This window comes from Gymnogyps californianus, chromosome 7 (genome assembly GCF_018139145.2).
Source record: "Gymnogyps californianus isolate 813 chromosome 7, ASM1813914v2, whole genome shotgun sequence".
NCBI classification, from domain to species: Eukaryota; Metazoa; Chordata; class Aves; order Accipitriformes; family Cathartidae; genus Gymnogyps; species Gymnogyps californianus.
The window spans coordinates 25918496-25934498 of record NC_059477.1 but is presented as its reverse complement, the minus strand read 5'-3'; the positions used below and the strand labels follow the sequence as shown (position 1 = coordinate 25934498).

At 43.9% G+C, this 16003-nt stretch overlaps 1 protein-coding gene across 1 annotated transcript in view; it reads left to right on the top strand.

Moving 5' to 3' along the window:
* The window catches only part of LOC127018389 (unconventional myosin-X-like), an 88835-nt gene that overhangs the window by 31236 nt on the left and 41596 nt on the right, over nucleotides 1-16003 (top strand). Inside the window, exons 13-21 of the mRNA XM_050899979.1 lie at nucleotides 548-648; nucleotides 2867-2933; nucleotides 3393-3485; nucleotides 7194-7262; nucleotides 8141-8223; nucleotides 9741-9849; nucleotides 10550-10630; nucleotides 11640-11764; nucleotides 12560-12674. Coding sequence (XP_050755936.1) covers nucleotides 548-648; nucleotides 2867-2933; nucleotides 3393-3485; nucleotides 7194-7262; nucleotides 8141-8223; nucleotides 9741-9849; nucleotides 10550-10630; nucleotides 11640-11764; nucleotides 12560-12674 — 843 coding nt within the window. The remainder of the gene's footprint in view (nucleotides 1-547; nucleotides 649-2866; nucleotides 2934-3392; nucleotides 3486-7193; nucleotides 7263-8140; nucleotides 8224-9740; nucleotides 9850-10549; nucleotides 10631-11639; nucleotides 11765-12559; nucleotides 12675-16003) is intronic.

The following is a 16003-nucleotide window of genomic DNA, read 5'->3' as shown; positions in this document are numbered from 1 at the left end:
TGTAGGCTGATGTTCAAGGTCTGGTTTGTGACACAGACCCTAAGCAGATGTGCTGTGATAGGTAATATTGAATTTTTGACTTTTATACAAATTAAATATCCAACTCCTACATGCACATTGTTTGTTTACATCTGTTTTGCCTTGTGTTGAGAATCCTGTGTATAATGCTTCTGACTGCAACTGATGAGGGATGTATGTTGAACATACATCCAGATAGTGACTGCTCAGATATTTCACAGAAGAGAAAGCTCAGTGACCTAACGCTTAGGGAATTATATTTCTTTCTTCCTAAGAAGAAGAGAAATGTGATTGTCTTTAGCATTCTTTGCTACCATTTAGGCCTGCTGAATTAACCTTGCATGAGCTACAAAAGCTGTTCTCCTAGTGGACCTCCCCATACTGTCCTCTTCATGTCCATCTGACACCCCTTGCCTCTATGCTCTCTGGCTTTATTCCAGGCCTGGCACCTTCCCCATTGCTGTTACAGATTCTTTTAGAGCCCAGGGACAAGAATGTTAAGTTTTATAATCTTTATTTCTTCTTACAGGTGAATCGTTTTGAACAGTTTAACATTAACTATGCAAATGAGAAACTCCAGGAATATTTCAACAAACACATCTTCTCCTTGGAGCAGCTGGAGTACAACAGGTGACAAACAGAGGGAGAGGGGCCCCTATTGCTTTCATGGGTGGTAGAATGGAGGACATCATTCCTCCTTTGTGCTGTCCAGTCCCTATCACTAAGGCAGGAGAGGTAGCTGGGCCTTAGTGCAACCTTGACAGTGGATGTGTCTCTGTAAGCACTGTCCATGTGCTTTGCCAGCATAGGTCACTTGTCTCCAAGCAAAAGCTTTCTCCCTTGTAGTAGTTAGAAAGTGCAGATTCCCTTCTATCTCTCAGCTGAATGGGAAGATCTTGGGCTTTAACCCATTAGAACACATGGTCACTGGCCTTACTACTGACTTCAGTAATGATTTACCTAAGGTAGTGGTGTTGTTATGCAGGTGGAATCTTGGTGTGCAAAAAGTAAAGTCCCTAAAGATAGATGGTTAGATATCCGACAGCTCTTTCTGTCCTAGAGATTCCTATGCTGTGAAAAGGGCTCTTTACTCAGCAAAGAGATTTAAATCAGGCTGTTTCCTGAGTTTAAAGAGCATGGGGCCTTCTGCGCAGCTGTTTCTCTTCTGTGGGCTTCATATTGGATTGTATTTTGTGAAGTACCTGGGATGTTCTAGAGTATTTCTGCTTCTAGAGAAGGCTGCTAGACAAATACTTCAGTTCTTGCTCTGAAACAGAAGCCTTTATGTTTGTGAATGAAGCAATTGAATAGGGTCAGTGAGGGCAAATGAGAGCAGCCTTGTAAAGGGAGACAGTTGAATAGGCAATTCATGAAATTCTAAAGATTACAAAACTGCAAGGCTATTTATGCACTCACTTCTCAGGCCAATTCCACCATTGCAGGAAGCTTGTGTTACGAATGGTATCATAGTGACAAAAGATTTTTTCCTGATGATTACATAGGAGTTTAAGTTCTGTGGCTGAAGTTTGGAAAGAACAAGAGAATTTTATTATTGACTACTCATCAAGTTATTCTAGGGTGTTGTGCTTAAAGCTCATCTTTCACAGTATCAGCTCTGCTTCCTCAGGTTTAGTAAGTAGCTCCATGTATTTCATCATTCGGTTAGACAAGGGGTCTGTGGCACTAGAGACAACTTGATTCATTTGTGAGTTGATTTGTTTCAGAAAACTCTGCTCCCTTCAATTCTGGAAGGTCTTCTTGCTCTTAGAAGGAATCCAAGAGGTCTTTTTATAAAAATATATGGCCTCTGTGACACCCATTGTTGCAAAAATCTGGAACACTGTGAACTGGTATTTTTTGTCATTAAGTGGATAAGATATTCTGTTCCCTGTGGGGGATAAATAGCTCTTCCCATTGTTCAGAAATTATTCCAGTTTGTTGCTTCCAACTGTTGCCCACAGGTTTCTGAATGCTTTGAACCTGGAAGCATGAAGCCTAGGCTGAAGGGTTTGTAGACAACAGCTTCGCTATCTTCAAAATGTTAGCCTTCACCTGAAAAGTGTCTGTATCAGAATGTCAGTAAGTAGCTTCGCACATAGCCTGTAGTCTTCCTTGGATTCCTGAGCAAGAGTTATTCCCAGGCTTCTCTGAAAACAGAAACGGCCTGTATTATAGGAGTGTAAGAAGGTGGGAGGAGGGGGGAAAACACATTCAGCACAGATTTACAGAATTTCATGGATGATTTTCAAAGCACACTTATCGCACTGCTGTACCTACATCAGCTCCCATTCTGAAAGATGCAGGGCCACCCTGTAGGTCCCCTGCATGTCAGGCCAAAGCTTATCTGTGCCATCCTCTTCAAAACTCTCCCTGAAAAGTTGCTTCTGTCTCTTCTTCTGGTGGACCTATGAATTGTGGTTCAGTCTTCTGGCAGATGTGCTTCAGGCCTGCTTTCCAGATTGGTGGGTCAGCAGTTGACTCTTGAAGCTGTGTATCAGACTGTCCATCATCACCACCACTTGGGCTGATGGTCATCACTCCTGAAAGAGCAACTGAGAGCAATTACAATTTCTTAGTGCTTGGTGTGGAATTTGCTCAGTGACTACAAGATGAGCATCAGTCCAAATCACTGGGGTGGATAAGAAAGGCTGTCTCCTACTTCCATCTCCTTGTGTTAGCAGTGCATTGTGTGTCCTATTCTTTTTCCTCAGCCATGGCAAAGCCTCATTCCTGCAAATCGTCTTGAGTCCTGGGACAGCTGCTGCGCTCAACTACTTCTGTTCTCCTGCACCTCAGGGCATTGGATCTTGCATTTCACATCTTTGTTCTGTTTGTTCTTGACTGTCAGGGAAGGGATAAACTGGGAAGCCATTGACTGGATGGATAATGCAGAGTGCCTGGACCTTATTGAGAAGGTGAGCAGTTATCTGTGACAGTTTCCAGGGATCACAGCGGGGACTGCTGATTGTCTTGAGACCTGCCCTGGGGTTTCCTGGTTTTAAAAACAGGCAGTTGCTTAGATCCTCTTCCCATCATGACCTGGCAAAAGTGTGAGCTGTTCTAGCCATAGTCCCAGCTTAAGAAAGCAGATCTCTGCTCATTGTTGAGAGTAAGCTTAGGGAGGGTGTCATAATTTTAGACAGGGAGCAGTGTTTAAGTAAAACCTTAATGTGAATTTTTTATAAATCATCTCCACTTAAGTTCTGCTTGCTGAATGTGTTGACTGGCCAGAATTCTGCTTGCAGCTCAAGCTTTGCTGGGTATAACTCAGGGGTTATTGCTCAATGTGCTGTCCAGATGTCCAGTTCTTGGCTTGGTACTGTGTAGTTAGAGCTTCTGCTGACTGTAAAAGCCCATCTCTTGTTTGGTTTTAGAAACTGGGTCTACTGGCTTTGGTGAATGAAGAGAGTCGATTCCCCAAAGGCACAGACAACACCCTTCTGGAAAAACTTCACAGCCAGCATATGGTAAGTAAGAAAATAACCTGGCAGGCAAATGATCAGTATGTTAGTCCCATCAGTATTTCAAAACCGAAAGTGAAGGTTTTGTTGATGTATATGTGTTTTGTGCAGGAAATTTAAAATGCCTTAGGCCCGAACCTGCGAGTGTTTAATAAGGCTGCACTGAACAAAAGTAATATGTGAAGAAATCTGAAAATGGTCTCCTGCACACATAAAGAGAGGGAGTGTGTGTTCCACAGGCTGTGGGTAGAGGAGATTTGAATTTGTAGCATGGGATGGAGGTCAGGTTCTGCTGGTCTGTGATGGGACACGAGGCAGCGCCCCAGGCACAGGATGTGGCTGCACAGTGTGCATGGGTTTCTCCTGCCAGCTGACTCACAGGAGTCTGCTCCAGAGCACGTCAAATCTCTGTCTCCTGGGGCTGGGGACGGCTTTTGCCTCATGATTTTTAATGAAAGCTCTCTTATTGTTCCTAATTAATTAAATTCTTTCCTCCACTTTCTTGTATTCTGTACACAGGAGTAGAAGGGCTTTTTCATGCAGGTCAGAAAGTTATCCTGGGGACACAGAAACCACAGTGAGATCACTGTAGCAATCTCTTACCCTGTCTCTGGTACAGCCAACACTTCGTTCTTCTTAACAGTAAATAGACTGAAAACAAAGCAAATTAAACCCTGTAGCAGGGACTTACGGCATAATTTACTACTTTAGTAAGAACATTGTCAGCTAATATGTTTCCTAGTCCTCTAATTCAGGCTTCATCCAAGCCCGAAAACATACAAATTTGTATCCTTTATCTGACATTTTTTTTTAATTGGCATAGATGCAAATATTCTCATTTTTCATATTTGCATCTAACTCCGCTAGTAATACTCCTGACTACAAATTGGATACAATAGCAATGACTTATGGTTGGCTGCTTACACATAGTTTTGTGGAAATATTTCCTTTCTTTAGGCTTAGATTGATGCCTTGAATTTAGTCCGCTGTGGCTTCCCTTGTATTATGAGAATAGTCATTATGAGGTCAAGGTATATGAGAATGCCTGATTTACCTTTTTGATTTTTTATTGTTGGTATTTTGTTAACTTTTAATATAGAACTTATGAATATTTTTAATACATCACTTCTTTTGAATTTTCTTTCTGAACTGTCCCAACCTCTTCAGTTTGTCTCCAAATGGAGAAATTTCAAAGCTCCTCTTTCTTTCTGCTGTTTGTCTCTGAATTCCTCTACATCTTTTCTCTATTCTTTTCTGAGATAAATAATCAGACCAGAATGCAGTTCCCTTGGTAAGAAGATACCTGTGGTTTATTGTACAGCAGCATGAGACTGTCAGTATTATTTTGCATTCCTTTGTGCCCCACAACATTTTGGTTGCTATTTTTGGTGATTTCTGTGCATTGAGTAGCCTTTTCATTAAGCTGTTCATAGTGTCACCTCTGTCTGCTTTGAGGGGATAGCAGTTAACGTGGAACCCTAGGGAGCTTACAAGAGATGGAAGAGGCTGAGGAGTTGAAGTGCAGGGAGGAATGATGAAGTAGATAGTGCTCTCGGGTTTGCATTTTTTGAAGGTGAAAGTGGTTTTTGTGCCAGTTAAAGTCTCTAGTGCTGGCTGGAAGAGCACTGGAAGGCATCCAGCCAGCGTTGCTGGAAAGCCTGAAGGACATTATAAGAGAACAAGCCCTCTTCTCTGTGTTTTCTGCGGATTGCAATAGGCTTAAGGAGGAAAAGCATAGAGCTGGGATTTAAGAGAATATGACCTCTGATACAAGTGGGGAGAGGAGCAATAGGGGAGATGGGAGAAAGAACCAGAAGTGTTGTAGGCATGGATGAAATATAAGGGCTTCGTAGAGAGGGAGAGGAGAGGAGGGTGCCAATCCACATGAGAGTCAGTAAGAGTCATGTTTGGAGTAGAAGAGAGGCAAGTTTGTGGCTGGAAAAGATGACTGGATTGGGGAAAGGAAAGCAAAGAAATGGGGTCAATGTGAAAAGGAAAAAAGGCAATGAAAAAGTTTTCAATAGCACTAACAAATTATGAGGGTCAGAAGCCATCCACCTAATACTGCTAAGAGAACTTGAAGATGAAAGAGCTGAATTACTAACAGTATTGTGCAACATCTTACTTAAAATTTTCTTAGTACTTGTATCTGAGAAGGTGGGAAATTATTTTAATCTTTAGAAAGTATTCTAGGAAATTATAGGCCTGTAATCCTTATTTCACTACTGGGTAAATTCACAGAACGTAAATGGTCAGTTACCTCAGTGGCAGGGGGCCTGTAAGACTCTGTCCTTCACAAGCACTGAGGTGGCAGTTTTCTGATGATTCATGGGGGCAAGGCTGGACTGAGAGGGGCCTTATGAGACTGATTGGGTTGTAAAATGAGGGTGAAAAGCAGGGTAGATAAATGTGAAATGGTGTGCCTGAAGGAAAACAGTCCCAGTTTCACATTTGAAATGATGGGCCCTGAGCTGATTGCTGCTCTTCAGGAGCAAGATCCAGACAGAGGCTGTGATGGATAGTTCCATGGAAACATCAGCACAGTGCTCAGTAGTAATAAAAAACCCAGATCAAGTATTAGAAATTCCTATGAAAGAAACAGAATAAAAGCAGAAAACATTGTTATGGCACTGTATAATCCATGCATCACCTGCACTTTGAACAGTGTACACCACTGAGCCCCTCCACTTAAGAAGGGGTTATATCAGATCTGGTAAACAACAGGTCTGGGACAGCTTCAGTGTTATGGAAAACTATGTTGAAGGGACCCTGCAGCATGGAGAAGAGATGACTTAGGGGGGATGTGATGGGTTTAAAAGTCACACGTGGCCCATAGAAGACAAATGACAGTAATGGGAGACAGGCTTAAACCAACCAGCTGTAGTTCCCTGTGTGGTTGGTTGGGAGCTCCCAGTGAAAGGACACTCTGGATGCAAGAAGTCTGCATGGGTTCAGGTGTGGAATGGGCAAGTATTTCAAAGAGAAATCCACTTGGCGTTACTAGTTAGGCAGACCTCATGAAAATAATTGGAGTTTGAGAGAGTATTAGGATGAAAGTATCATTTACTTGTCTTGTTCTTACTCTGCCCTACATAGCCACTGCTGGAGGCAGAATACTCAGCTGGATGGACCATTGGTCTCAAGCAGCGTGGCTGTTCTTACATAGTTAAAGGTTTTCATAGAACAAAGAAAGGAGGGGGGAAACGAGGGAGTAGAACAGCTAATAAGAGAAAGGAGAAATGAATATTGAAAAAAGGGGAAGAGAGGTGCAAAGAAAGATGAACTATAGAGGAAGACAGGAGATTGGTATGACATTTCCTTTGACAAAGGAAAGATGTGTAGGTGTTCTGCAAAGCTGCCATCTTCCCTGCATCCTGATCCTGTGTCCTGCACCACATGGTTTGTGTGGAGCCCAGTCTCCTCAGGTGTCAGACACGCAAGAATTAACATTTCATCCATGGCATGCCTGCCCAACCTTGATTCTGCAAGCCCTTGTTCACATGAGGAATGCCTTGAAGGGCTGGATTTTTCCATCTTATTGGAATAACATATTTGTAATGTAGCTGCAGATAGCTGCAGCAGATGTGGTCAGGCTCTGCAACAGCTAAGGTCCTTGCCCATCCCAGCATTGTCATAGTCATGGCAGAGTTCCTGACTGAGCCTGTTTGTTCTTACACTGGCATTATAACGAGACTTCTTTTTCTTTCCTTTCAGAGCAACCACTACTATGTGAAGCCTCGGGTAACAGACCATCAGTTTGGCATAAGACATTATGCTGGGGAGGTAGGTGTTCATGGTATATCTATGAGATGCTTGGTGTATAATGAGCTTGAGGTCCTGGATTTTAGATTCCAAAAACCAAGAATATCTCTCAGAGCTGAGTGTTTCCGCACAGTTAGTGCCCCGTACCAGAGCACAGGGAGTGTGATGGGCTTAAAATAGCATGTCATTCTCCAGTACTATACTCTCCAGCTTGGATGTTTGTTTGAGTTTCTCAGGTAACTTTTGGTTTAGGGGATAAACTCCTCCTTACTTCTGTTATTCATGTTGTCTTTTCATGGACATTCACAAACAAACAAAACCCAAAGTAAAGGTCACAAGGAAAATTTGACTTTTGGGGAGGAGGAGACAAGGCTAAATACCTATCGCAAAAAGAAAAAGGTCTCCAAGCCTTCAACGTTAAATGCTGCTCTTTTTGTTGTGGAGAGATATGGAGCAGATGGAGGTGTGTCAAGGGAGGGCAACCTGCACACTAAAGAAGGGCTAACCTCCTCCTAGAATCGTATCTGCTGAGCACTAGTGGTTGGGAGGTCGGGGCACTGGGTGGCATAGTTAGTATTTCCTAAAGTGAATGAAGTACCTCCCACCTCGCAGAGGATTTCCCCCCCCACACACACACAGGCAAATCTCTGCAGCTGTTTCACTTGGCTCCTGTTTTTGAGGATTTTTTGTGGTTTTTTTTTTTAATTGATGGCTAAAAGCCACTTTCTTGCTGGTAACTGCAGAGCTCTGGAGCTCTTTGACCCCAAAAATTTGGATCTTGGCATATGCCTGCAGCGTTACTGTGTAGCTCTGCTGGAGGTCTTGTACATTGGCATGTTAATGTAGAAGTGCTTAATGATTTGTACAGCACTGTTCTAGTGGCTCTGTCTGCGTTGCAGGTGCTATATGATGTGAGAGGCTTTCTGGAGAAGAACAGAGACACCTTTCGAGATGACATTTTAAACATGCTGAAAGACAGCAGGTAAGCCCACCTTATGCTTGTGAGGAGGCCACATCTGTTGGGCTGGACTAAGCCGCATTCATGTAATAACCAGACCAAGGAAAGCAGTTGCTTTTGTCTGAGCATCAGGCATCGTTCTTTATGATTCTTCTCTTTGTGCTTAAGTGTCCTGGCAAAAGAAAGGAAAGCTGGAGAAGTCAGATGAGGCACAGATTTAATCAGTACTCTTCTTGTCCCAGTTTTGAAAAGAGCTATAAAAGCATGACAGAAATCCCTCCAGGCAATGCTGGTTTTCTCCTTCCTCTTTTCTCCCTTTCCTCTTCTTCCTCTTACCTCCCTGTCCCAACAATGGCAAATTTACCCCTGAATGAGTCGAGGCTCTTTGCCATGCTGTCAAATGCCAGTCTTTGTACAGAGGCTGCTTGTTTTCCAGCCTGCTTGTTAGGGGAGAGCTTCCATCCTTATCCTGAGCCAGACTGAGCCCTTGCTGTGGGACTGGGCATGGCCTCTAGTATTATATCCCAGTGCTGCAACATGACCCTAGGGAAATGAGCTGACTTTGACCTTGAGCAAGGTCTGGAAGACAGAGTTGGGACCTAGTAGAAGGAGAGAGGCATTTAATAACATGGCGGACCCTAGAAGTTTTTGAGTACCAACTCTACCACATGCCTCTTACCACAGTCCATGTATTGCCTTTGGGCCTCAGCCTGATGAGACTGTTTCAGAACTGCATCTTCTCTGAAGCCCGCTGCAGAGTTCGCACTGTGAGCAGCCTTGAAACAACCTGAGGGAGCTGAGAGTATGAGCTGCTCGTAGCTCCTTACTTGGACAGTGTCATCTGGGGAACATTTTACACAGGGCTTGAAGCCAGAATTGTGGTCGTCATTGTCCAGCATAATAGAAGGACTCAGGGTTTTTCAACAAGCCAGAAAGGGAAATTCTGCTAGAAGCAGTCATAACAATAAACTGGCACAAGCAGTCATGGATAACTCTGTGCAACTTCATAAGAACCAGCACCACTGTCTAAGGAGTGGCAAAACGGTGGAAGATTCCCCAGAGCTGACCTACGCTGAGGGTAGCTCTAGAATTCCTCTGGCCACAGAAGAGCTGTGGTTGCAATTGCATGAGCATGTCATGGGAGCTAGGTAGGGAGGGATGTGACAGCACACAGTCTAGCTGGAGTACCTTCAAGGTAGTTTTGCCTGGGGGCATGTAGCTTGAGGGAGGTGTCCTAGCCAGTGCAGAATGGAGATCTTCCTTTGTGTAATATCCTGCTTGACAGCGTGAGATGGGATTTCTGGCTTTGCAGCCAACTGTGGCGTACAGGGCAGCCTGCGGGGTCTGGGCAGCCACATGGAAAGTATTAATTTCCTCACTGAAGTGCCCAGCTGAACTGCCTCCTCCAGCCACTCTGTGGCACAGCAGGAATAAAAACAAGGTGTTTCACACTGGGACAGGGCAGTAGCTGAGAATGAGAGCCATCTTCTCACAGGTGGTGGGTGTCTTGCATATTCTTTAATTCTTTTCTTCTCCCTTAGGCTGGACTTCATCTATGACCTTTTTGAAAGAGTCTGCAGTCGTTGCAGTGAAGAGACACTGAAGATGGGCACCCAGAGGCGCAGACCGACTGTCAGTTCCCAGTTCAGGGTAGGATGTTTTCCAAGAGAGCAGCAGGCTTCTGGGAAGGAGCAGATGGGTAAAGCAAGGCCTGCAGCCAAGAGGAGTCATTCATCCTTGTTTTGTGTCCAGCACTGAAAATGTGCAGGAATGCTGTAGTGCTAAAAAAAGACAGTGCCACTGCCCCAAGGATTTCTGTCTGGTGTAAAATGTGAGATGCTAAGACCGAGCAGGGTGGCAGAGGAAAAGAATACTTTGCTAAGTATATGAAGTTCTTGAGGTTCTTTGATCTTTCATGTTGGTTTGGTGTTTCAGCTAAGTGTATGTGTCCTTTTAGGCCACATCTTTTACAGGTATAGTGGCAATTCCAATAAAACCTTATTGAGGGGCCTTGCAGGTATGAATCTCACCCCCCTATACTGTCTGCAAACCTTCTGTTAGTTTCACAGTTTTAGTTTCCTATATTTAGAGTTTGAGAGACTTGTGAAAATAACTCACATCAGCTATACAGCTCTGAGAACAAGGATGACCATGTAAACAGTGTTAGAGTAACTAACTGTGTGGGTATGTTTTGGACAGTAAGGGATATCCTGGGTTATTGACGTTTTGGTAGGCAGAGTCAAAGGACATTAGGAATGGGAGAGCTGCATGAAGACCCTATTGCATCAAGTGTAGCCCCTTTCCCTCCTGTAGTGACTGATCCTTTGGGTTTTGTCTTTCTGCTTTTTAGGATTCTCTCCATTCCCTGATGGCCACGCTTAGTACTTCCAACCCATTCTTCATCCGCTGCATCAAACCAAATACAGAAAAGGCAAGTCTGTCTTCCAGCAAAATGTATGCATGTGACACAGAGGCCTTCATGAGCACTCACTTGCACAAACGCCTGACAGGTGCCTCTGTCAGTGTCCAAACTGAGGATAAGAGCAGTTGCCCCTCACCTTCCCTTTTTCCTTCTAGTTGTTCTATAGCTGAGGAAAAATACACTCTCCTCCTGGTAATAAGATGAAAAGACTGCACGCTGAGTATGATATGATATAGCCATTCCCACCTCTTTCTGTGCTTATGAAGCCTGGAAGATGAACCAGTCCTGTGCAGAGCCCAGAGCTGTGGTAGAAGAAGCAATCGCTCCTGTTTGTGGTGCCTGTAGACAGTTTGTTCTGGAATGCAGGGCTCGTGCGGTAGGAAGCGTCTGCTGCAGATCCCTGGCTCTGAGGCAGAGGAGGTGGACGATTCATGAGCAAGTCACAGTGCTTAGAGACAGGCTGGCTCTCACTTGTATTGTGAACTGTGATGTGAGGATATGCTGCTAACTAGATTGGGTGGGGAGCTCTGAACGGATCGTTTTCTTTGTGTGTTTTGAAACCGTGTATGATATGGCAGAGGAAAGCCTGCTGGGGGTTTTATGCCAGAAAAGAATTCTGCAGTTTGTCTCCAGTTTGACTGGAGCGAGACTGCAAAGAGAACTGAGTCAGAGTTCTGCATTTTGTATGTGTTAATGCGTTATATCATTGCTTTACTGCCATGATCCAACTGCAGTCTGCAGACTGTTTCTTTCCAGGATCTGCCCAACTCCCTTTCATCCCTTTTTCTGCACCATGCAGTTTTGTGAGGTTGCTTTCCCCTTGGCCCAAACTTCCCCCTTTATACCTGGCATGCCCAAATATGCAGGGTTGACTTTCTACAGAGAAACAGATATACAACCTGTGACTGTCTGTGCTCAGAGAAACAGTCGCTGTTCAGGTCAGCAAAGAAGTAATACCAAGATCAACACTTATTCTAACTCTCTTCTTATTTGTTTTTGAATCTGGATCATTATGTAGGCACCAAACCTCTTCAATCCAGATGTGGTGCTAAATCAACTCCGGTATTCAGGGATGCTGGAGACAGTGAAAGTTCGGAGAGCAGGTTTCCCTATACGGCGCCTTTTCCAGGACTTTCTCAGCAGGTAATTGCTATCATTGTACCACATGCTGTAACAGCCCCAAGGTATATGATTCTATATATTTGTTTCCTCTGTAACTGCTGTTACTGATATGGATCATTTGTGAGATGTTTTTCTAACCATGTCCTTATTGCCCATATCATAGACTGATTTGGAAGACCTTTTGGAGACTTGCCTTTAGGGTAAAAGTCAGAATGGAAAAATAGCCAGACGGTCCATTTTTAAAATTTTTTTTTTGTAGCTTTGCCACAGATTTGCTTGTGTGATGCTGTGACACCCAGCTGGTCATAATATGTAAAAAGGAAATATCATACTTAAAACCTTTAATCTGGTAGGCTGAAGCAAATTTTAATGGACAGTATGGTTGATGACTAATATTGGAAAGAGTGATTATTTCTTTTAATTAGCTGCATCAAAAGGATTTCTTGAAGTTTAAGGCTAGAAGGGACCATTGAACATTGCTTTCTTTGTCTCTTGGAGCGTTAAATGCCACCCCTATACTGAACAAAATAACTTGTGTCTGATGAAAGCACGTGTTTCAGAAAGACAGTTGTTCTTTACTGAAAAATGCTGTTGAGTTTGTATTTTATTACTGGGATTGCAACAGTAATTGCCAGTGTGGTAGGAACAGATAAAGGTTGGGGGATGGAAATTTCCAAATTGGAAGGCAAACACGAAGAAGGGAGGTCCCAGAGGAAGAAGGACTAATGGGAGGAGGATAATCAGAGTTAAAGGTTGGGGCAAGGTGGGTAGGGTTACTGTCATACGTAATCTCATGAGATTTTGTTTGGTTCTTAGGTACAAGATGCTTGTGAAGGGGCTAAGTTTCTCAGACAACAGCAAAGCTGTATGTGCAGGCTTTCTTCAGACCTATGACAGCAGCAAGAAAGAATGGCAGTTGGGTAAAACCAAGGTACTTCATCAGTGTGGGGCAGGGTATGGCTTTGTTCCAGCTGCAAGGGGATGCAATTGCATCTGGTGAGATTCAAGCCAGTAGAAAGGGCAAAATAGTGATGACCCTTTAAATACATTGGACTATGCCACTGACCTGTAGCATCTCAAATATTTCCCATATTATGTACCTAGAGATGTAGAAGGCCTTTTGATTTTGTCTAAGTTCCTTCTCATTCACCAAGGCAGATTGATTTTGTTGTGTCTGACCCAATTTAAGGATCCAAGGAGAAAAAGCATGGGTGTCATTGTATGCAATTGCAATGTGTGCCATTAACTCTTGCCTCTTGTGCCAGATATTTTGTTCTGCTTGGCTAACCGAAATTCTTGCAGGAGGCAGTGAGCTGCTACTTGGTATATATCTAAACTGTGAATAGGTAGCTAGATCACCAGATGTGTGACAGCTTCTGCTGTGGAAGCTCAGCTGATGGTTTGTGCAGTTAGCCCGGATGCTAGCATACATTTTCTAGGAAAAGGTATCCAAATGCTTCTCCCCACTTGGATAATTCAGATTTTGCTTCTGTTTTGGTGAATGTTTAACATTTCTCTCTTGCCTGGTATAGTCTGGATTTTTGGGGGTTTGTTTTGTTTTTTTTCTCCAGACATCCAACTGGAAATGTATCATTATCTTTCATTTAATGGGGAGGGAGCTGGATGTTTCAGTCTGAATTTTTTCAAGCTTTGAGACAGCTTCACGCAGAAATAGATGTAAGCGTTGTGAGATATATTGCTATAGAAATCTGGGAGTGGGAAACTGTCTCTATCACAACTTTCCACATACTCCAGTAAATTCTTCAACGAATATTCTGTTGTGGTTTAACCCCAGCTGGCAACAAAGCACCACACAGCTGCTCGCTCACTCCTCCCCCCGTGGGATGGGGGAGAGAATCAAAAGGGTAAAAGTAAGAAAATTCGTGGGTTGAGATAATAATTGAAATAAAATATAATAATAATAAAAATACTGTAATGAAAAGGAAAATAACAAAAAGAGAGAGAAATAAAACCCAAGAAAAACAAGTGATGCACATGAAAAACAATTGCTCACCGCCAACAGATCGATGCCCAGCCTGTCCCCAAGCAGCGGACCCTCAGTCAGCTTTCCCCATAGTTTATATGCTTAGCATGATGTCATATGGTATGGAATATCCCTTTGGCCAGTTTGGGTCAGCTGTCCTGGCTATGTCCCCTCCCAGCTTCTTGTGTACCCCTAGCCTCCTCGCTGGCAGGGCAGCATGAGAAGCTGAAAAGTCCTTGACTTAGTGTAAGCACTGCTGAGTAACAACTAAAACATCAGTGTGTTATCAACATTATTCTCACACTAAATCCAAAACACAGCACTATACCAGCTACTAGGAAGAAAATTAACTCTGTCCCAGCTGAAACCAGGACAATATCCACCCCTTATTCTATACCATCTATGTCATGCCCAGATCCCACACTTTCCAATACATCCCAATTAATCACCACCACCTTTCCTGTCTTTTGATATATACACACAGATATCATTCCCTTAGTCTATGGGCCATCCCCCTAAAATGTCCGTTGAGTTCATTTAGTCCATGACTTTGGGCTCCATCTGTCGTAACAGTCCTTCAGGGCAGGAGGATGGTGTGTGGTGGTGGATTGTTGCATGCTGGAGCCAGTTCTGGTTCCATGAAAATTCATTCTTCATTAATCTGGGTGATTCATACTGTAATACCGTTGATATGGCATATAGCAACCATAGTAGTGATGACATACAGTATTACATAGCAATTAACATCATACAATTCAAATCATTGGCTATTCTCACCCAAAATCAAATCCCCTTGAGGCACACATCAGACTTCCCCATCCTTCTGCATTACCCACCAAGTGCAGCCAGGTCCTTGAGCAAAAGCAATCCCACGGATGGGTTTGCCTTTGCCTGAGGCAGGAATAACCCAGACTGTCTTCCCCAGCATATTTTTTATGTGCACCACAGGGACTTTATCTCCTTCTACAATACATAAAAGTTTTGGTTGGGCAGGGCCAGCTCGATTGGCAGATACCTTACTGTTGACTAACCAGGTGACTTTTGCTGAATGCGTATCCCAGTGTTTGAATGCCTGAGCACCCATTGCTCTCAGTGTAGTTTTTAGCAGTCCATTGTATCGCTCGATTTTCCCGGAGGCTGATGCATGATAGGGAATGTGATATACCCACTCAATGCCATTCTCTTTGGCCCAGGTGTCCATGAGGTTATTTCGGAAATGAGTCCTGTTGTCTAACTCAATTCTTTCTGGGGTGCCATGTCGCCATAAGACTTGTTTGTCAAGGCCCAGGATAGTGTTCCGGGCGGTGGCATGGGGCACAGGATATGTTTCCAGCCATCTGGTGGTTGCTTCCACCATTGTAAGCACATGGCGTTTGCCTTGGCGGGTTTGTGTGAGTGTGGTATAATCAATCTGCCAGGCCTCCCCATATTTATATTTCAGCCGTTGTCCTCCATACCAGAGAGGCTTTAACTGCTTGGCTTGCTTGATTGCAGCACAAGTTTCACATTCATGGATAACCTGTGCAATAGTGTCCATGGTCAGGTCCACTTGTCGATCACAAGCCCATCTATATGTTGCATGTCTTCCTTGATGGCCTGAGGTGTCATGGGCCCACCGAGCTATAAATAATTCACCCTTATGTTGCCAGTCCAGATCCACCTGAGCCACTTCAATCTTTGCAGATTGAATGGTTGCTTTGATGTTCTTCATTGGCCCGGCTCTTGGGTACGTGGGCATCTACGTGACATACTTTTACAACCAGGTTCTCTACCCGGGCAGCAATATCTTGCCACAATGCAGCAGCCCAGATGGGTTTGCCTCTGCGCTGCCAGTTGCTCTGTTTCCATTGCTGTAGCCACCCCCACAGGGCATTTGCCACCATCCACGAGTCAGTATAGAGATAGAGCACTGGCCACTTTTCTCAGTCAGCAATGTCTAAAGCTAGCTGGACAGCCTTCATGTCTGCAAACTGGCTCAATTCACCTTCTCCTTCAGCAGTTTCTGTGACTTGTCTTACAGGACTCCATACAGCAGCCTTCTGCCTCCGATGCTTTCGTACAATACGACAGGACTCATCAGTGAACAGGGCATATTGCGTCTCATTTTCTGGTAGTTTATTATACAGTGGGGCCTCTTCAGCACGCGTCACCTCCTCCTCTGGCGATATTCCGAAATCTTTGCCTTCTGGCCAGTCCATGATCACTTCCAAGATTCCTGGGTGACTGCGGTTTCCTATTCAAGGCCGTCGTGTGATTAGTGTGACCCACTTACTCCA